The following is a 22,776-nucleotide window of genomic DNA, read 5'->3' on the forward strand; positions in this document are numbered from 1 at the left end:
GTAGATGTATTGATAGCATGATTTAACCTTCATTATGAACCAACATTCTTCTAGATTTCATTTGGCTGCTTTAAATCATGGTTTTACTTCTCTCTCACACACACTCACTTACACATAGTAGATGCATACAAATAGTGCATTAAGTCACTGTAAATCTTGTTTTAACATTGCAGCAAAATCGTTGTCTAGTGTCTGGAGCTTATACATATAGATTGGAACAGATCAAATCAATACAAATTAGGCCACAGAGTATTTTGCTTACAAATTGTGTAACCCTACAACCAAATTATGTGTAGTAACTCTGTAGCTTTAACTCTGCCCTCTGGAAGTCTAAATCTCCTATAGTATTGGTTTTGGAAATATCGACTTCTACTAATCCTGCAGTTCCCTACCCAGGCAAAAGATCTGGCAGCTTCAGCCAAACCTCCAGTGGTATTAGCTGTGGAGGACCAGGCCCCCAAAAGTGTTCAGGTTGTTGGCAACAGAGCTTTAATTTTGCTGGAACACAGAAAGATGTTTTAATTTCATTTAAATGTTAAACATTTGCAATAATAAAATAAAATGGTTTTTAAATAGAAGATACAATTTTATACGCTAAATAAAATGCCTATTGAAGTCAATGGAAAGACTCCCAAAGGATAAGCCCAAAAGAGATCATAGCTCCAGATCACAATTTGATTTGAACAAAAAGCAGTCTTCAGCTTTGCTTAAAACATGGATCTACCCTCCCCCCTTCTTCCATAGGCAGTGGAGAAATGATTTTACCTTTTCAAAGGGTTCAAGGAAGGTACTGTACCTATTTTACCAAGCTTCTTCTTGTTGGTTAGTTCCCCATTGGTAGGGGAAGATATGAAGAACATGCCTCTATTTCTGTCATTTCGAGGCCTGATCCTGCAAGTACGTAGTGCTGGGAATATTCCTTACCACCCTAAATAATCCTATTGTCTTCTATGGGACTATTCAGAATGCTAAGCACTATTCCTGACAGCATGTGTTTGCAACATTGAGTCCTTGTAATATTCCTTTTAAGCAGTGCTAATGTTATCAGCTGATCTCTTGCTTTAATATATGAGCAGGATATCTTGTCTGTTTTACATTTCTGGTATATTGTACTGGATACTTTTTCAGCATGACCCTACACTCTTCTTATAAAGCTAGATTGTGCTATCCTGATTCAAGTTGAGTCCCATTTATTTCAATGGCATTATTCACAGAGTAAGGTGCTAAATGTGAGGATGACAGAATCAGTCTCAAAGCTACTTAAGCCCTTAGCTTCCATTGAAGTCAATGGAAGTTAGGCACTCAAATACTTCTGAGGCTCTGGGCCATATGCCTTAGCTCTTTTTTTCTTGGAGTATTAAATGTAAACTTAATATTTTTTTCTGGGTTAATCTAGAAAGGTATATTATTCTCTTGTTGTTTTCATGTAAATCCTATTAGCATTAATTGGAGTAAATTGTGTGTATTGATGGAGAAAATAGACTTTTTTTATATATTCATGTTTCTGAATTCAGTTAACATCTATTATTATTCAGTGCACATTTGCCCTTCATGTTTATCATCATCATTAAACTTAATATAATACCACAAAGTACTCTAGTGAAGGACAAAAAAGATTGAGTTTTTTCTTTTTTTTTCTTCTCAGCTGTTCATTTTTCTTCCTTCAAAAGTGGCCTGTCTAAAGCCATATTTCTTGTATATTTGGTAGTATCGATTCATAGTTTCAGATCATACCAAACACGAACACTTTGTGCTTGTTTGATCCTGGTGACTCCACTTTTTCTAATATACTTGAGTTGAAATTGATTAAGATTAGTTCTAGTCAGCACCTGTCCCTAGCAGAATCTGCTGCCTCCTATGATCAGGAAGTTGTCATTTACTACTGCCCCTTCTGTCTCAATCATGCCACATGCTTGAAAGATATTTTCTCAGTTAAATTTACCCTGGTTTATTTCACTGCCAGTCTAAAATGTTGTCATCCTTACCTGCTTCAGTGGTACTCAATCTTGATTAATTAGAAAGTCATTTCACCACTGACTAAAAGCTTCAGAAAGCCATTAAATAATCACAGTTTGATGTAATTTTATATTGTGTTGAAGTTCTATCAACAGCATTCAACTTCTACATGTACATGATAAAATAATCACAATGCAATGGCAGGAGTTTCCACCATGTCTCATTATTTTGTGACTGTCTGGATCATATTTCTGAAAAACAGCCTCTAATTTGGGACCTACACTATTATGGATTCAGTTAAGTGTGCCCACCATTCTGCAAGTGTAGTCACTTGTGGGCAAAAATGATTAAATTTAAACGGCCAGGATACAGACACTTGCATATGCAGATCAGGCACCTCAATCCCTTTGTGGATCTAGCTCTAAATCTTAAAGTTCAGATGTTAGAGCGATTTGGTGGACTTGCTCAAAGACTGCCAGAGTGCGTATCTAGCGGATTGGGCCCCCTACAAAACACAGTAGGAGGATATTGTCCTCTTATAGCCCATAGCCCGGTGATGAGCATAGTCCTACACAATATGGGAAGAGTCATGTTTAGATCTCACCTGTCCCAATCTGAGGTGGAGCAGGGACTTGAAGCCACATCTCCCACCTAAAGCTAGTGGTTGAGGTACTTAGTCACTCTCTGGCCCAATGAATATTTATTTATACAAAGTGAAACCATAGAGACAGAGAACCCTGCCCCAGAATATCCCACAGCCCAGGGGTGAAGGCACTCTCCCGGGAGGTGGGAGACCTGGATTCAAGTTCCTACTCCAAATCAGGCACAGTGGGGATTTGACCCTAGGTCTCCCACATCCTGGGTGAGGTCGCTCACCACTGGGCTATGGATATAAGAGACCACCTCTGCTCTTTTTTTATTTTGTGAAAGCATGCACAGCTACGCTGCTGTAGTGATTCTAGTGTGGACTAGCCGGTAGTCCCTTGTTAGGAGCAGGGCTTAGGCCACACATCCCTCCTTGGCATTTCCTACTGGCTGGCTTAGGCAAATCAGCATGCTGGTGTTTGTAAACCCCATTCCTAGGTGTCAGGCTCTCCTCATTCATTATATAGGAAGGCTGGGTGCTTTACTAGGGGCTGTGGATTCCACTAGGCAGAAGGATGCCTAAAGTTAGGCACTGCAATTCTGTGTCGTCTGTGCAGGTCTCGCTGCTATAGTCTAATGTGCAACAACAACAGTGTAGTTGCAAAGTTATAGGGTAGTTGAAGACACTGAAAATTTGGCCTACTATCTCCTCCCACCCTCCCACCATCTATTTTTGTCTCTTTCGTGAAAGCTGGGACAGGTCTCAACGTTTCCCTGCTATTTGCTTAGCAATCTCTGCTGCCCTAAGTTACAGCAGCGGTTCAATGTACTGTATTTCATGGGCCTGTTAGTGGTCAATTGAACTGCTTCATGTTAGCTCACCGTGTGAACACTGCAGCTCAGGGGGCTAGGCCAAGTCTCCACTGGAGCTGCAACATCCACACTGCTATTCTTAACATGCTAGCTAGAGCACAGCTAAAGTATGTCTACCCAGGCTGGGAGGCTCACTCCCAGCTGCAGCGCTGACCTAGCCAAAAAGATTTGGAGCGAGAGCAGAGGATATATTTTGAAACACATTGAATGAATTTTATTCTAAGCAGAGCGGGTTAGCACCACAGCAAGTTAAGTTTCCCCAAAGCCAGGCCCTGTAAGACCCTGCTTTTCAGTTACTTAACTGCCAAACTATAATAATTTGGTGTGAAGTTTTCAGTGCCAGGTGTCTGCCTCGGCCTGGATATTTGGAAAAGTTTCAAGTAATGGTTTTGGAATCTTAGAGGTACTTTAACAGGGAAGAGCCCCGAACTATTGCCATCACCAACTTCCACTACAGGAACCATAGTGAACTATCCTGCATAAAAAGGGGAGAATTTAGGGTGATTGGAAAGGAAAAAACATGTAATTTTCTCTAGCTTGTTGGGGTTAGAAGGTTCTCTCCCACCCCAAACATCTATTACCTAATATTACACAGTATGAATTTTAAAAGGACCTCACCACATCCTCCCACTTTGCACCTGTAAAATGCTGTCTGCCTATAAATTCTCCCTTTTACCTTGCAGGAGGCTGGATGGCTGACAGGCATTAAAGAATCTGATTGGCTGCAGTACAGAGATGCAGTAACCTATAAGGGACTTTTCCCAGAGAACTTCACAAAGCCCTTGGAGTAGTTCTCAGCTCAGGCATAACAGTGTTTAAAGAAGCTCAGTTGGTAGGTTTTTAAATCTCTTTGAAACACAGGAACCCACTTTTGTAGTTAAACTGCTAATGGTTTACAGACTGGTGCCAGACAAAGCTTGGTGAAACATATCAAATGAGCATGAATGCAAACAGTTAAGCTAGCCTCGTCTGAAGCAGTATATGAAAAAATGTATTAAGAGAAATGTCCTTCTTTGTTCACACGTATGTGGCAAAAGGTTTGTTTGTGCTTTGTCGGAGCTATGGTGATCCTGTATTTGATCCTTTCCCATGAAATCTAAAATTAGCCTCCTCACTACGAGAACCTTAACTTCTCTGCACTAAGTGTATTGTATTGAGTTGCTGCACTACAGAAGATTTTATTAGTAATCCTTTAGTAATGAGGTCAAATTATTAAATTATGTGTTTAAAAAAATGAACTGCTGCAAAGGTTTTCAATGTTATTTTTGAACGTATATACACATATATGCTTGTGTGTATATAAGTGCATAGAAATACATATGCATTAACACGTTACCCTCCATTGTAGTTCTTTGACTCTGTAGTATCATTGATAGATGCATTGCTCTTACCAGGTCTGGCATTAGTCAATAGCTTTGTTCCAAAACAAAGCTAGCTGCTCCATTGCCAAAACATTATACAGTATCTGTGTTTGTAATGTGAAATTTTCATTCTGAGATGAACAATTATTACTATCACGTTCAAAGCTGCTAAAACATTGGAAGGCATGGCTCAGTCTCCTCTATTTCTAGCTGCAATAGTTTGAGATTGTGTGGATGGAGTGGTTATAATGCTAATCTATACTTTAATTGGCTGAATTATGAAAACAAAAAATATCTAAGGAGGACAAAAACAAACAATATATTTTCACTATATGTATTTATGCAGCACACCTTCACAGATCCTTTTAAAATAAGGTATATAATGTATCCTGTATCAAGAAGTCATCTGTAAACTATTATGTTTTTCAGTGTTGTGTCATTCAAAATAAACCTTTGATCCAAAAGAAGCTGTTTTTAAGAGTGTTTTTTGAAGTTTGGTTAAATTGGAATGAATATAATCCTACCAGTTACTCTCCCTTACACCCCCACCCCCAAACGATACTCAGCACAACAGATACCCACGCATATGTATGAGTTCTAGCACAAACCATCTCATACCTGCTCTTCAAACAGAATGAATTTTTCTTAGCGCTCTAACCCCCAATTAGTTTCTGACCACAAGAGAAGGAGCTTACCTGGGATTTGGTTAACGCACAACTGCAGTTCACATTTTCTACTCTGCATCCTTTGTCCATGTACTGTCCTTTGAATCCAAATCTTGGAAAGAAAAATCTTTCATGAACTGCATTGTTTGTGGGGCTGTGTATCTTTAAGAACATATAGGATGTTCCTCGAGTTCCTTTTCTTGACGCCTGGTTCCACATCCATTAGTGGACTTGGTAGGACTTTTGATCTTGTAGCTCCCACAGGCCTAGAAGTCCTTGTCTTTGAGTGATCCAGAGTAAAGGATCTCATTTGGGAACCAAAACTGTTCCTCCGTTTTGGTCTGGTGCAGTAGACCCCAAATTCTGCTTCCACAAGTTTGAGGTGGTCAATGAGACCCAGTGTTGCTGGTGTATGTCACAGATTTGATGTCCTTATGCCCCACATTGCTTTAAATGGTGTTTGACATCTACATTTCATTAATTTTCTGTAAAACAGTAAAAACAAAACAAAAAAACCCCCTGCATTAAAGGGAGCATCCTCACCTCTTTCCTAGAACCACGGTTGTCCTCATCTCCTGACAGCAAGGAGACTGAGGACTCCAGGCCCTGCTGCTTCAGAACAGTAGAGGAGATAAGAGGCAGGAGGACATAGTGATCAGCTGAATGTCTTAATTTAACCAATGCTGACTGTACTTTGTGCACTCGATGGCTTTGGGGTGCTAAGTACACCTGAGACTGTCTCATGCCATGGCTACTTCAATGCCATTGGTGCTGGTCTCACTACCATTGGTATCTGGTATGCAGCCTACACAAGAATTTACACAAAGCACATATATATTAAAACGGGAAAGCTCTGATCCAGAGTAAACAGCCATCATGGATACTTTTGCCCCACGTAAATACTATGTGACTATTTTCTTCATGTTGCAATTTTGCCTCCCTTTTTAAAAGAAAAATGGCAGTTCATAAGTCAACAGGATACCAGAAATGATAAGACCCACTAATAATGACTCTAGTATCTACATATGGATTATGTGCTGCAGGTTACTGCCAAGTGTGGCTGATATGTCATGGGGGAACTCCTCCTGCTGGAGTAGAGCCTTTTCCGATCTAAATCAATGCAGTACATGGGCTGCTGGCAGCCAGAGTTACAGGTGCAGAGGAAGGCTTCAGGTGCCTGCCTGAAGTGTGCCAGCCTCTGACAAGTCTAATTTCAGATTAGCCCTGCCAGAGGCAGATGAAGGGGCATCCAACTATCTGTGAACTATTACTGCTTGCGGTCACCCAGGAAGGACTCAGAAGGTCTGGAGTAAAATCTGTCCAATAGCAGGAGTCCATCACCATTTTCTCTCCCTGACAGGGAAAAAGGTAGGGAGAGGTGGAAGGTGGTAACATGTGTGCTGCAGTATTTAAAAGGCCCTTTAGATGCAGACAGGGGTTGCAGTAGAGGGAAGGGAGAAATTAGAATGAGGGGGAATTTTTTTTATTGGGGGGGAGGAAGGGGTTCCAGTAGCTAGCTTTGAAGGTTTAAAGGAGAAAAGTTACTTACTTTATAGTAACTTGAGTTCTTCTAGATGTTTTGTCCCTGTGGGTGCTCTGCTGTGGGATGGTATGTGCCTGTGGGGTCTCAAGTGGATAGTGCAAAGCAGTGTCCGCAAGCCAGTGCCTGCGCAGAGTAGCACTTCTTGTCTCCAAGTAAGGACATAAGGGAGGTGCAAACCCACCGCTACTCACTTCCTTCTCAACTGCAAAGCAGACCCTACACAGCTGAGAAGGAGAGCAGGAGGAGCACCCATAGCAACAGACCATCTTTAATGAACTCAAGTTACTGTAAGGTAAATAACCTCTCCTCCTCCATCAGTATATGTTTCTATGGGTGCTCCATCATAGGAAACTCCTCAATGCGTTACTGCTTGGGAGGAGGGTGCTGGGACACCAAAAGCAGCATCATCCCTGGAAGCAGGTAAGATGGCATAGTGCTTGGCAAAAGTATGAAGGGAAGGCCAATTTGCAGCCCTACAAATTTATGTTATTGGGTCCTCCTTCAGTAGAGCTGTAGATATGTACTGAGCTTGAGTGAAATGTGTTTTTTCTCTCTCTCTCTGAGGGGGCTGCATCCCACTAGATTCATAGCAAGTTAAGATGGCAACTCGAAACCCACCTTTGAAGTCTGAGTGGAAATGGGTTGATCCTTCATCCTCTTCTCAAATGATCCAAATAGCCTAGGAGAGGCCCAGAAGGTCTTAGTAGGGCCCTCACCTTCTACCTTGACAGGTCTGACATCTAGCATATGTAGACTGGTCTCTAAGAGGTATGAGGTTTTGGGTAGAACTCTGGCAGGCAAATCTTTTCATTAATGTGGTATCCTAAAGAGAAGTTCAGGAGAAAGAGAATGGGGTGCAGTGTTACTTTGTCTTTATAAACGGTGGCATAGAGTGGGTCAAATGGGAGAGCATAGTGCACTTATGGCTGTCTAGCTGAAGCGATGGCTATGGAGAATGAAGTCTTGAGGGAGAGGTGAAGGAGAGATCAGGTAGACATCAGTTTGAAGGGAGGTTTCCTCTGGGTCTAGAGAACCAAACTGAGGGGCCAGATTCTGTATTGGGGGGCGGGGGAGGGGGGAGACAAGATTTGTAAGTCCTTGAGGAATCTAGCTGAATAGGGTGGGCAAAGACTGAGAAGCCTTTGATGGGTGAGAGGAAGGCTGTTATAATGGCCAAAATGTACTCTGAGCCAATTGATTGAACTTGCATCTTTAAAGCCAACAGGCAGTACAGGATTTTGGAGAGCAGAACAGCTGAGGCTTGGGAAGAGCAAAGGGAACACCAGGAGTGGAAGCAGCATTTCCACTTTTGAAGGTAAGTTTTGTGAGTACTTGGTTTCCTGTTAAATAGGAGAACTGACTGGACCATATCTGAACAGGTTAGTTCCATGTTCAAGAGCAATCTAGGAACCATGCTCACAGGTTCAAGGAGTAGTTGTGATAGATCAGGGTCCCTGGGTTTTGCAACATGAGCTCCTTCCTGAGAGGCATTGCCACAGAGAGATGTAGGAGGTTCGAATACCACACTTGTCTTGACCAAGACAGTGCTAGGAGGATGACAGTCTTTCCTGACACTATTTGAGTAAGGTCTTGTGGAGTAGAGGTAGAGGCAGGTAAGCCTACAATAGGATATGAGTCCCACAGTGTTATGAGGACATTTCCCAATGAGTTGTGGCCATATCCTCCCTTGGAGCAGAAAAGACAGCATTTCACATTGTTGGGAGTGGCAAAGAAGTCTGTTTCTGCTAAGCCCCAAGTCTGGCAAATTCTGTGGAAGACAGAACCATTGAGTTTTTATTTGTGACCCTGAAGGAAGTGTCTGCAATTGTATTCTGGAGATCTGGAAGACAGACAGCTGAGATTTCTATCTAATGGGGAAATGTGCCAGTTCCATAGCCTTAGCAACTCGGCACATAAGACTGGGATCTTGCTCTACCCTGTTGTTTAATACATATATACATACACACACTGATGGAGTGGCCCTGTATTATGTGAAGGAAATGTTGGCATGCGTAAAAAATTGCTCAGCTCCAGAATATTGATATGGAGCATGACCTCTTGTGCAGACCACTTTTCCTTGGAGGTGAGTTCCCCTCTCTCCCCCCCATCCCAGAAGAGGAGCATCTGTTGTGAGAATCTTTGAAGATGGGGGATCTGAGAATGGGTTCTCACACAGACCTTCAGCGGCTCCTTCCACCACCAGAGAGAGTCCAGAACTTTGAAGTACTGTGATGCTGGTGGAGAGACTGTCTGTTTGGGGTGTGCACATCTGAGGTGCAGTCTCACGTGAGGCATGACGAACGTGGAGGCTGACATGCGGACGAGTTTTAGACCGGTTCTTGCAGTTGTTTGCAGGCCATGTTGCATTGTTGAGATTAGATTGAACAGAGTGGAGAATATAATCTCTTTGGGGAGATTGGTAGTTAGGCAGTCTAAAGTGACTCGGATGAAGTCTATTCTTTGGACTGGGGTCAATGTAGACTTCTTACAAGTGATATAAAGGTCCAGAGACTGAAACGGGCCTGCAGCCCTGGAGGTTGCTGACTGGACCTCTAGAGGTGACTGACCCTTGAGAAGCCAATTGTTCAGGCAGGGAATAATGCTATGCCCTACTGTTGAAAAAGGGCAACCAATGCTGAGAGAAGAACCTAGAAGCAGCAGTAAACTGGAAAGGAAAGACTCGGTACTCAATGTTCTGAGTCTAATTTGAAGTGTAAGAAATGTTTGTGGGATTGGTAGATAACTATACGAAAGTACGCATCCTGGAGATCAAGGGTGATGAACCAGTCTCCCAGATCTAGGGATGAAATTAGTGAAGTGTGAATCACTTCATGATCGTGAAGTGCTGGGAAAGGATAGAGGTGTTCAATCATCAATCTAAGAAACCTGGTCCCCATCCTCTGCCCCTCATCAGAAGTAGGAAATAGTTGGAGTAGAACTCTCTTCCAACAAATTCTGGGAGAAACTGTCTCCTATTCTTGGGGGTGATTGAGAGATTGGAAGAGGGACAGGGCAGGGGTGTGGGAGGGAGGGGAGATCATGTGGAAGGGGATAGAGTATTCCATGTCAATCACCTTCAGCCATTCTAGTTTCATCCCTAGATCTGGGAGACTGGTTCATTGCCCTTGACACCTAATTTCATTTAGCCATCCACCCATCCCACAAATATAATTGGTGTGCAGGGAGGAAGTGGGATAGCCGATTTCCAAAAGAGGGTTGGATGGAATTGTTCAGCACGTGATCCCGAGAGGGAGGTTTCTTGAGGCCCTCAACTAAGAAGTCAAAACTGTTTCTTTAAAAGGGAGGAGCAACTGATGTCAGAAAAGGGGAGTATCCCCCTCTATAGCACATCTAGATCTCCTACTCTGAAATTCCAAAGGTCTGGGAAAAGGCTGTTGGGGGTTGTACTGGAACAGCCTAGATTGTGGTGATGTTTGAGACCTAAACGGTCTTTGTTTCAAGAATGTAAATTCCCAGCAACCATAACGTAGCTCTTAAGTCCTTCAGAGTGTGGAGGGAGCAGTCTGTGCCAGAGCTAGGGGCCTTCAAAGGGAAAGCCTTCTAGAGAACCCTGCATCTCTCTGAGGAGAGCGGAAGACTGGAGCCTGGATGCTCTCTACACAATCATGGCTGTTTCTGCAGCCTCAAGGACAGCTCAGAGGGAGGTTCTGGATACCACTTGACCCTCTGAAATGAAGGCCTGAAATTGTTCCCTCTGGTTGTGTAGCAGATGTTGACTAAAATGCGTGAACTTGGAACGTGTGTTGAAGTCAAACTACCAAGCCCTGTAGGCAAAATGTATCACGCAAAAAAGGAGAGCTACCAAGGAGTAGCTTTTCCTACTCAGGAAATCTAAACAGTGAGACTCCTTATCACAAGAAGAAGGTCTGGAATGGGCTTGTCTATTAATTTCATTAGTTACATCCACCACCAGGGAATTGGGAGTGGAATGGGAAAAGAATTCTCCATTTCCTGAGCCTGTGGAGTGATATTTCAAAAGAGCTTCTTCAGAATACCGGCTCTGCAGGACGTGGTGGTAAGGTGCCAAAAGAGAGCCCTGTGCTGAGATCTGAGCGTCTGACTAAGAATCATCCACTGGGCTGAATGGGGCAGCCTCAGACATAGATGAGCAGTGCCAGTGAAGGGCCCTGGTAGAAGATCATAGCACAGGAGACTCCAGTACCTCTGGTATAAATAGGTCTTCCAGGAAAAAAAATCTGGAGGGTTATGGTGTTACCTGGAGTTTTTCTGAACCCAAATCTCTTGGTAACCTTACTCTTTGTGAGGCAGTGTCAGGAAATGAATCAATGCGGACACAGCACATCTGTCTAATAAACCAAACATGAGTACTTTCGCTTAAAGCTTTTCCTTTAGTCAGTCTCAAGCACAAACACATGAGCAACAGGTTAGAGCACCCCAAATCTATAATTACCCAAAGTCTGGAGTAGTCTTTGAGTGGTCAGTGGTAGGTTTCCGGTGACCAGCCTTCTGTCTGCTGCCTAGGGTCTTAAGATGAGTCCACAAAAGAGTCCACTCAACCCAGACCTTTTCGCCCTTTTTATGCTTCTAAGCATTACAACAACATACATATACATTTAAAAAAAACCCCAAAACTGTTAAGCAAGCCATTTCAAGCCATTCGTTGTGCAGCTGTATTTCTACATACCAACAAGTATATTTAGACTTCCTGTTTTTGAAAGCTGCATGCTTCAGCAATTTTAAAAGAATGCTCAACAGGATGGCAGCAGAGTTTCTTGCATTCAACCCCCTCTACCTGGTTATGCTAAGGCTGCTATAAAGGCCTTATAGCTGCTTTTGGCAATAAGTGTGACTGATATTCCAGTTAGTGGTAGTGGCCTAGGCATAATGCTGAGTTGACAAAATATCCCCTAACAATAGTATCCAGAAGACCAAGTCAGTACCAGGGCCTGGCATTGTGAGATGGTGAGTACAGTACCTGTGAGACTTGTAGTGGAGCTTCTTTAGCCTCAGAGCCCTGCTGTAAGGGAGGTGATGGTACCAGGGCATATGTAGGCAGCCTCTTGGCTCCCTGGGCTGTCTGTTCTAAGACCTTTCTGCACACTGCTTCTTGTGTGGTACCGGAGGCTCAATACCAGGCTCAGACAGAACCTCAGCTGAACCCCTTGATGGACATGGAGACTCCTTAGAGTTGGATTTATGGGGTCATCTATGCCTCATCTTTGGTGCTCTGTAAAGAGAGAGGCTTCTTCCTCTCAGAAATCCAAGCCTCTGAAGCTTGGGATGTTGAGGATGATATTTGGGGCTGTGGGAAGCAGACTCCGCTGGGGCTAGCAAATGCTCCATTAGAAGGAGCGTAAGTGTAACCCAGTGGTTCTCAACCTATTTACCATTGTGGGCTGCATCCAATACTACTTGTATGGCCCTGAGGATGTCACGTGGCTATAGCTATGTGCTGATTGGGCTGCAGGTTAAGAACCACTGGTCTAGCCTCTGTCTTTCCTTGACCTGCCTTTAAATCCCATACTGACCTTACACTTAGACAGGATGGGGGTGTCCCTAAGGCAGACCTTTGATCTTTATTCATAATCAGGAAACCCCCTGCTACTTGTTCTTCCCTCTCTTGCTGACCTTGCAAACTTTTAAATTAGATTCTGGCTTTGCATGCAGATAGGCTTGCATTGCGAGAGACGCAATGCACAATACACACCTGACCAGATAAAGACAGGAGCATCCCCTTCCGAAACAGAATTTGTCAAAGGCTTGACACCTCCTGGTGACCTGCTTTTAACTTCAAGGCTTTAATTTCCAGTATAGATACAGGAGTTCTTAACCATTACCCACACATGCATTTCACAGTGACTAAGCTGATCGGGGCATTACTCGCTGATAGTGGAGCCCCATGTGCCTCCCTTTGGTGCACTGTTATGTAGACATCACACCCAGGGGATTCCTATAACCCCCTGTGCCCTCTCTGCCAGTTGGCACTAAGAGGTTCTTGGGTCACAGCAGGATGTCACCGAGAGTTGTTGAAAGTCTCTGGCCTGACATTCAGAGCCCTCCATATGATTTGCTCTGCCTACTTAAGACATTGCCTCTTTCTGCAACTAAGATGTGTCAGGATAGCCACATTCCACCAGAACACATGCAAGCCTCTTCTTGTTGGCTGATTAATGCTAGAGAGACATTTCACAGGGGCTGGACCTAGATTATGGGGTTCACTACTGCAAGAGTGAAGTATGTCCAGAGGTCTTACTGTGTTTAGAACTGAACACAAAACTCTTTTGACTTCACTTCCCCCCATTAAGCACCCCCAACCTCTCACTTCCACACACCCCACCACAAAAACAATTCTAATCAAACATTAACTTCAACCCACTCAAAAGGAAGTGTTATACCTTTAAAATACTTTGGAGATGCTTAAATACTACGGTGATGGGCACTATTGTGATAAATAGATGGACAGATACATAATGATTTTTGCTTTTCCCTTTAGGAAGTGCAGGTTGTGAATATGAATCTTGTGTGTCTCTGTAGATGGCAAACACTGATTTTTTCAATACGCAATTTCTTCGTACTCAAGTGTGATTATGCAATCACAGTTTTCTCTGTGGCATTCTCCTGTCTGCAGCTCCATAAATGATACATGAAATTTAACATTTTGTCCAGTGTACATACACCCGCCCAAGAGTACGCCAGGAAATACTTTCTTATGAAGCTGTGCACACTGCAATGACTTTCTGCCAGCTGTAGGTTGGTTAAGAATGACATCCTGCTTTATATTTCTGATGAATGCACAGGATTGGGTTTGGTGAGTTGCTGCACTTCAGGCTCTGCGTCACTGGAACACAAACCCATTGTATCTCAATTTCTCTAATGACTTATTTATGCTGGAGCAATAGCACATGCTGAGTCTAGTAACCTTCCATAACAGCGATAATTTCTAAGTCTGAATAAAATGAACCCTTGAAAGACCTAATGGGCCTCCCACTACTGTGCATTGATTATGCACCAGGTGGGCTTGAAAGTATAACTGGCAGGGGGGTAACATATAGTCTAAGATACAAATATACACTGTACTAGGTAGCTGTATCTGGTCTTCAGCCCTTACCTTTACGTTCATTTTTGTAAATAAATTAGATGTCCATTTGCTTTCTCTCCTCTCCCCAGAGATCGGCTCTGAGGTGGGGGAGGGTAAACTGTTCAGGACACAGACCTGTGCTAATAGGGTTGCACAGCTTCCAGTTCGGAGACATTGATTGCTTGACTGAAGTGCTAATCTTTAAGTACTGAAATCAAAAGGGACTGTTCCTGTGCTTAAAGATGGGCATGTGCTTAAGTACCTGGCTGGATCAGGGCCCAAATAAGTAGAGGATAGTGTCTTTACGGTGTCTTTTACTTAATCAAATGTGGCTGGCGAGGGAGTAGGCCTTAGCTGCTAGTTCTGCTAGCTTCCCACTCCTCTCCTCTATGATCCTCCCCGCACAGGTAGGGGGAGTCACAGGAGCAACACCACTCCCCCTCCCTGGTTCACCTGCTTCCACAGTGTTTGAACCAGATTCCTTGGCCCTCACACTGCCACCGCACACAACTCAGCTATTTACACCACGCACTTTGAGACTGGTTTGGCTTTTTACTGGTTAAGTTCATCAAAAGCTCAAGAACAAAATTATTTGTATTTAAAAAAACACCAGTATCAATGTTGATTTGATTATCCAGCAGTACTTGCTTAGAGCAATCAATCACTGATGACAGGAAGATGTTACTTAATAAGTAAATGTAAGCAGGGGAATAGTCACACTATTGTGGGGAACTTTCCTGGCTTCTGCACTACCCCAGTGAAATGGGCTAGTGAAAGGGTCTGAGTCTTTGCTCCCACTTCCTTTACCCAGTGGCCTCCCTGCCCTCGAGGGCTCCCCTTCCACTCTCCTGTCTGGCAGAGTCCTCGTAACTCCAACAAGGCTGGGCCCAGGATTCCTGGGGGGCTCAACCCCCAACCTTGCTGTGGTCACCTAAGACAGGGGGTAGGGTGTCCCCACTCCGGGGTACTCTCTGCCCTGGGCACTTATCTGACCATTGCATGCAAGTTAAAGCAAATGCAAGTTATTTAATTAACAATTAATTTTAAAAAGAATAAGGAAAAATGGAAAAGGTTAAAGGAAACACATCAACCCGCTCTGTGGCAGGGAACATCACAAACAGTGTCTCTGGAATGTTAGCGCAGTTCACAGTCTGTGCCTTGTAAGTCCTAGGCCTTCTTCTCAGGCCCTGGCTGTGCTGCAGGGATGCTGTGGGTTGGACACTTGCTCTGGTGGTGGCCACAAGCTCTCAGGCTCTAAGTGGTAGGATCCTTCTTCCCAGTGTCACCCCCGCCCTGTCGGGGTTACGATCCAAGCCTGGCCTGCAGAGCCTTTTGGCTGAGGTGTCTCCCTGTGCTGGGCCCGCTGCCCGGGGTCCCCCTTGCTCTCCCCAGCTGCTCACCGCACCGAGCTCCGGACTGATCCAGCCCCAGCTCCAGCTCCATCACTCTGTCTCTACACTGCTGCTCTGCCTCCAGATCCCTGGCTGCTTCTTTGGCCCCTCTGTCTTTGGTTGCTACAGCTCTGCTCCCAGGCTGCTTCTGTGACTCTGCTCCCAGCACTGACCTGCTTCCTGGGCTGCTTTTCTGGCCCCTCTGGCTCTGGTTGCTGCAGCTCTCCTCCCAGGGCAAGTCTGCTCTCTCTGGGCTGTGCCTCCGGCCTTGGGGCTGCAGCTCTGCTCCCAGGACAGGGTCTGCTCTCTCTGGGCTGCTTTTCTGGTCCCTCTGGATCTGGCACAACTCTGCTCCCCAGCTTAGCTTGGGCCCCTGTTTTCTCCTTAGCTCGGCCCCACTCTGTCTGATCCAGGCAAATCCAGATCACACGGAGGATGGGACCTCCCTGGCCTCCTGACTCCCTGATTAGCCTGCCCACCCTGTCATTCAGGCTGGAGCATTGGCCTCTCTCCATTGTTCCTGGGGGCTGGCAGTTTCAGGGTCCTGATTCCCCATCGACCCTTCCCCCTTTTTAGTATTGGGAGCTAGCAACTGAAACACCCCCACTGAATGTGAGTAAGGGGGCAACTGTCCACTTACATAAAGCCAAATTGTTGCATGGAATAGAAAGACACCACCACAACAGACCCATGTGATTATAGGAACTAAACATAACTAAAACTACCCCAGAGGATTGCCCAAGCAACAGAAGACTGGCATTCAATAAGTTTTAAAGTGCTGCGGGGCCTTGTCCTTCCCTCCTCCACCACCACCCCTCCTGGTGCTTCTCTCCTCCACCACCCTTCCTGGGCTACCTTGGTTGTTATCCCCCTATTTGTGTGATGAATGAATAAAGAATGCATGAATGTGAAGTAACAATGACTATATTGCCTCTGACAGCGGTGATCGAAGGGAGGAGGGGAGAGTGGTTAGCTTACAGGGAAGCAGAGTGAACCAAGGGGCGGTGGGTTTCATCATGGAGAAACAAACAGAACTTTCACACCGTAGCCTGTCCAGTCATGAAACTGGTTTTCAAAGCTTCTCTGATGTGCACCGCGCCCTCCTGTGCTCTTCTAACCGCCCTGGTGTCTGGCTGTGCAAAACCAGCAGCCAGGCGATTTGCCTCAACCTCCCACCCTGCCATAAACGTCTCCCCCTTACTCTCACAGATATTATGGAGCGCACAGCAAGCAGTAATAACAGTGGGAATATTGGTTTCGCTGAGGTCTAACCGAGTCAGTAAACCACGCCAACGTGCTTTTAAATGTCCAAATGCACATTCTACCACCATTCTGCACTTGCTCAGCCTGTAACTGAACAGCTCCTGACTACTGTCCAGGCTGCCTATGTATGGCTTCATGAGCCATGGCATTAAGGGGTAGGCTGGGTCCCCAAGGATACATTTAGGCATTTCAACGTCCCCAACAGTTACTTTCTGGTCTGGAATAAAGTCCCCTCTTGCAGCTTTTGAAACAGACCAGAGTTCCTGAAGATGCGAGCGTCATGTACCTTTCCCGGCAATCCCACGTTGGTGTTGGTGAAACGTCCCTTGTGATCCACCAGTGCTTGCAGCACTATTGAAAAGTACCCCTTGCGGTTTATGTACTCGCTGGCTTGGTGCTCTGGTGCCAAGATAGGGATATGGGTTCCGTCTATGGCCCCACCAGAGTTAGGGAATCCCATTGCAGCAAAGCCATCTACTATGACCTGCACATTTCCCAGGGTCACTACCCTTGATATCAGCAGATCTTTGATTGTGTTGGCTACTTGCATCACAGCAGCACCCACAGAAGATCTGCCCACTCCAAATTGATTCCCGACTGACCAGTAGCTGTCTGGCGTTGCAAGCTTCCACAGGGCTATTGCCACTCACTTCTCAACTGTGAGGGCTGCTCTCATCTTGGTATTCTTGCACCTCAGGGCAGGGGAAAGCAAGTCACAAAGTTCCATGAAAGTGCCCTTATGCATGCGAAAGTTTCGTAACCACTGGGAATCGTCCCAGACCTGCAACACTATGTGGTCCCATCAGTCTGTGCTTGTTTCCCGAGCCCAGAATTGGCGTTCCACCCCATGAACCTGCCCCATTAGCACCATGATGCCCACATTGCCAGGGCCCCTGCTTTGAGAGAAGTCTGTGTCCACGTCCTCATCACTCACATTACCGCGCTGATGTCGCCTACTCGCCTGGTATCGCTTTGCCAGGTTCTGGTGCTGCATATACTGCTGGATAATGCGTGTAGTGTTTAATGTGCTCCTAATTGCCAAAGTGATCTGAGCGGGCTCCATGCTTGCCATGGTATGGCGTCTGCACAGAAAAAAGGCGCGGAACGATTGTCTGCTGTTGCCCTGACGGAGGGAGGGGCGACTGACGACATGGCTTACAGGGAATTAAAATCAACAAAGGGGGTGGCTTTGCGAGAAACTGAATGGCCCCCTCAAGGATAGAACTCAAAACCTCAAGGATAGAACTCAAAACTGTGTTTAGCAGGCCATTGATTTCACAGAGGGAGGGAGGAGAAAATGAATACAAAACAAATCTGGTCTATTTCTTGTTTTGAGCCACTTCATCTATCTTTATACATCTTGCTGGCTGCAGACTGTGCAGTATGACCGCTAGCCATCGTCATCTCCTGGGTGCTTGGCAGAAGAAGGTGCAGTATGACTCCTGGCCATCATCTTCTGCTGGCTGGAGGCTAAAAGACATCGCACTGCCGGTAGGACTGAATCGCCACGAGACGAAACTTAAAAGGGAAATGACCTGGCTGAGTCACTCCGATGTTTGCCCAGGCGCCCGATTAAAAGAGCACCCAGGACTACGTCGATGACGGCTACCAGTCATACTGCACTGTCTGCTGCCAAAAGGCAATTAACGGCTGCTGTGTAGCAATGCAGTACCACATCTGCCAGCACCCAGGAGACATACAGTGACGGTTAGCTGAGCGGGCTCCATGCTTGCCGTAGTATGGCGTCTGCACAGGTAACTCAAGAAAAAAGGCGCAAAACGATTGCCTGCCCTTGCTTTCACGGCGGGAGGGAGGGAACGGGGGCCTGATAATATGTACCCAGAACCACCCGCAACAATGTTTTAGTCCCATCAGGCACTGGGATTTCTACCCAGAATTCAAATGGGCGGCAGAGACTGCGGGAACTGTGGATAGCCACCCACAGTGCAACGCTCCGGAAGTCGACGGTTGCCTCGGTACTGTGGACACACTCCGCCGACTACATGCACTTCGAGCACTTGTGTGGGGACACACACAATCAACTGTATAAAACCGCTTTCTACAAAAACGACTTCTATAAATTCGACCTAATTTTGTAGTGTAGACATACCCATAGACTAATCTTGAGTATGTCAGTGCAAGCTTCAGCTCCATGTTCATTTGTGTATATCGTACCTACAGGAATAGATAGAATGCCAGTACTCTGCAGAGGTAAGTCACCTTGTAAAAGAGGAGGTTAACAGGTTTTCAAGACGCATATGTATTTTATAACAAACTACCACCACCACCATTAGAGATCAGGAAGGAGATGCTGGCATACATCCTGTAAGCAAGGTGTTTTACAGATTAATAGAACAGTGGATCAAATTCTACTCAAAATTACATCATTGTCTTGAACTCAATGGGGATAAACATGTGCTGTAATGAAGGGCAGAATCTGCCCTAGAAAATAATGTCAGCTACAGGAATATCACTGTTGGATGTATAGTACAATCACCAGCTTATTAGAATTATGCCAAATTCTGACACCAGTTACATACAGGCAATGCCAGAGCCAGCCGTGGTCTTACACCTTTGTAAATACAATCAGCATTTGGCCTATAGCGGTCTGTGCATATTTCACAATAGGATCTCCTCTATCCTGGGTACAGCACTTTCCCAACACTGGAATTACAAACTTCATTCTTCATGTACTTTCCTGGCATGAATGTGCACTAAAAAAAAAAAAAAATCACTTCATCTATGTCTTTTAAAAAATCACTAAAGAAAGAGTGATTGATATAATGTAACATTACAGAAAATTGTCAGCTACAGTTAGAGAAACCACCTCTCTTCATATTTCAGTACTAGCCTATTCAAACTGATTCCCAAGAGTTTTACTCCTTTATCACCACGAGAGGGTAGCAGAAGCTTGAATTTGTTGCATGTACAGTAACTGGCTATTTAGACCTGCAGACAAATAAAAGTATATTACTCAATGCACATGGAGTATCACACATTATAGCAAATCACCTTGGGAAACACATGCATATTAAAACATACACCAGAAATCAAACCATACTCTCTCCCCTTTGCAATTCTGCAATGAATAACTAGCAGCATATAGCTGATTTGGTTTGAGGGGCACTGTCAGGGAAAAAACAGTCTGATATTTATTTGAAACAGGTAAAAACTAACTCAAATCATCATTTCACAATAATGAAAGCAATGTTTAAATCTACTGCCCAATTCACTCTGCTGCTCAGAGAGCGTCACACTACTTTGGCGATGCAAAGCAGCCATAAACCCAATTTATGCTCCCAGTTTTCTTAGATTTACTTTTTCTGTTTGTTTCCACTTGGACAAGGAACACAAACTACTTAGTTTCACTTCTTGGTTTACGTGCCCTGGTCCCAAGCTGCAATGTTTGAGTTGCAAGCAGTGCAAAAGAATGCTTTTAATCACAAACAAAATTGTTCTCATTTTATTCACATTAGAGTATGTAAAAATCTCCCTCCTCCCCACTTTTTACCCAGCAGCTGACCCCCAAATATTGGCTCACATCTGTCCGATAGTGACCCTTTTAGTTCCACAAAACATATAACACAAACTGACTCTCCCATATAAAGCACTCTTCATAATTCAGTATTCAGCAACATAGTTTACACACAGCCTTAGTTGTCTAGCATCATATGTCGGGGAAAGGAAAAAAGGAAAAGGAAGGAGAGAATTAGGAAAGGGTAGTAACAACCCAAATAAGCAAGTTCTCTCTCTCTCTCCTCTATAATCCTGGCTCTTTTATCACGGCAAGGGAAATGCAGAATAGTGTCTGATTTCAAGTTAGCTCCAGCCTGTGCCATTTTGTGTATAACCCACCTTTTTGCCTCTCAGAGTTCAATAGAATGGCACTGCCAGGGAGCTGAGGGGAGGGCTGCTAGGGAGATGGGACTCCAATCAAATGGCCCTGCCTCTCCTATAATGAACCTTGGGAAGCCCCTCTCAGCCTGGGGACAGGTGGGCCCCCATAGCTGTTTCCATATAGTTTCCCCCTCCCCCCCAAATGGATAATGTGCAAGAAATTCAGTGAGGGCATCTTTAGAGGGACATCCTCTCCTTGAGCTCCTGTGCATGGATTTCCCAGAGGAGGGGATGCTCTGGGCCAATAGTAGGCACAGCATCTTCAGACGGCAAAGTGTGTTTCAATTGGGTGGTGTACCTTTACTAAATTGATATATACACTACATCCAGGACTCACTTCATCCTAGATTTAGGCTTGGAATAATTCAATTTTTATTTGTTTGTAATTGTGACAGCTAATAGCAATGTTTATTTTTCAGCAATTTTATCAATTTAATTTTTACAGCTGCAGGAAATTATGCGGGAGTCAGACAATTATTTAGTGACAGCAGATGTTCAGATTCAAAATGTTAAAGCTTTATAACTGTTAAGGTACATCTTGTCGACATCGCATGTCAAAATATAAAAGTAAATATCCTTAAATCAAACTAAGAAGTTCTCAAGAAGCACTTCTCTTACTTTATCTATCTGTAAATTGATTACCATTAATGGAAATACTGTTTGTGGGGGGTGTGTGTGTGTGTGTGTGTGTGTATATATATACACATATATATATATATACACACACACACACATACACATACACGTACACTGAAATCAACATTTACCTCCATTTTCCAGTTAAAATCGAATCCTTCCAAGCCTAGCTATAATGTAATGCAGCTGTCTCAGGGGTGAAATTTAATGAGCCTACACAAGACCTTGGAGAGGAAAGTGAGGATTACACCATATCCAACTGAAACTCCAGGGGGAAGTTTAGCTGAGCAGAATGGAAGTACTCAAATTGGAATTTGACAAAGACACTAGGGCCCACATCTTCCAGATATACGGGTGTCTAACACCAATTGAAATCAATTGGAGTTAGGCACATAAATACTTTGAACATTGGGCATAGGCTCCTACTCTTATAAAAGGTTCCATGGGATCTTTAATGATGGGAATTTAACATGACCTTTGTCTTACATTTCATTTGAAAAAAAAAAAAAGGGAAGGAGGAAGCATTTGAGCAGGCAGTGATGTTCCCAAGAAGGGATGAGTTTGTGTTTTATTTCCAGTGACAGAACCTCCTGCCTATTGCGATGGAGGGATCTGGTGTGGAGTTTCTGAGAGAAAGACATGGTTTGGCCCTTCCAGTTTTACTGACTAAGAATTCTTTTAACATTACCTATTTAAAGTTTGTATGCTTCAACTAATCAAGATGTTTGACTGTGTAGTTCTCTATTACAGGGTGAAGAGAATGCAATGAGGAGTTTGTTTTTGGTTAGTGGCTCACACACTGGGCTGGGCTGACACGTGTCCCCTCTCACACTCTTAAATAAAATCGGAAACTCTTTGATACAGAGAGAACGACAGCACCTCATCTCTTCTGCTCAGGACTGGGCAGCCTGCTCCCACCTTTTTCTTTGAGCATTTGAGTATTTGTCACTCAAGAGTGAGCAGCATTGACTTCTTGTGCTTTTATTTCTCCTCAGGAGCCAGAGCAATTTCAGGAGACATGGTGGGGTTTCTGGAAATTCTCTTTGCTTGCCTCTTGCCATGTAAGTTCGCTGAACTCAGTTCTGTTTATCATTTATTGTTAGTTAAATATGTAGCATTGTGAACTTGGATCCCCAGAGCTACAACAGTTTTATTCCAGGGCAACCCTAGTGAAACCAATGAATTAAGACTGGAGTCTCAGCACCCCTGAGTGTGTATGGAGCTTTACAGATAATCCACACACCAGGGCCGCAGTTCTCCACTGCCCTGCACCTTGTGCAGTCATTGGCATCTGTGACTGGGAGAGAAAAGATTCCGAGATCAGAATTGTCCTCTCACTCACACCTGTGGCAGAAATTTACACACATTACCCTCACTATGCACACTTGTAAATGAACATACAAGGTGAAAGGCAGCAGAGAAGCCCACTGGGATAGATATTACTACTCCATCTAGGTGGATTATTTCTAGCTGCTGTCTTCTCATTGCTCCTTACCCTCCTTTTGCCTTCCAGTTGTGCTATCGGCTATACACCTGGAGCAGGTAC

General features: G+C 44.4%; 1 protein-coding gene across 3 annotated transcripts in view; it reads left to right on the top strand.

Moving 5' to 3' along the window:
* AMPH (amphiphysin) overlaps positions 1 to 5,229 on the top strand; it is a 167,585-nt gene extending 162,356 nt beyond the window's left edge. For all 3 annotated transcript variants that reach the window (XM_074945325.1, XM_074945326.1, XM_074945327.1), the window contains one exon: positions 4,098 to 5,229. In XM_074945325.1, coding sequence (XP_074801426.1) covers positions 4,098 to 4,205 — 108 coding nt within the window. In that variant the 3' untranslated portion in view covers positions 4,206 to 5,229. The remainder of the gene's footprint in view (positions 1 to 4,097) is intronic.
* The last annotated feature ends 17,547 nt before the right edge of the window (positions 5,230 to 22,776 follow it).

This window comes from Natator depressus, chromosome 2 (assembly GCF_965152275.1).
Source record: "Natator depressus isolate rNatDep1 chromosome 2, rNatDep2.hap1, whole genome shotgun sequence".
NCBI classification, from domain to species: Eukaryota; Metazoa; Chordata; order Testudines; family Cheloniidae; genus Natator; species Natator depressus.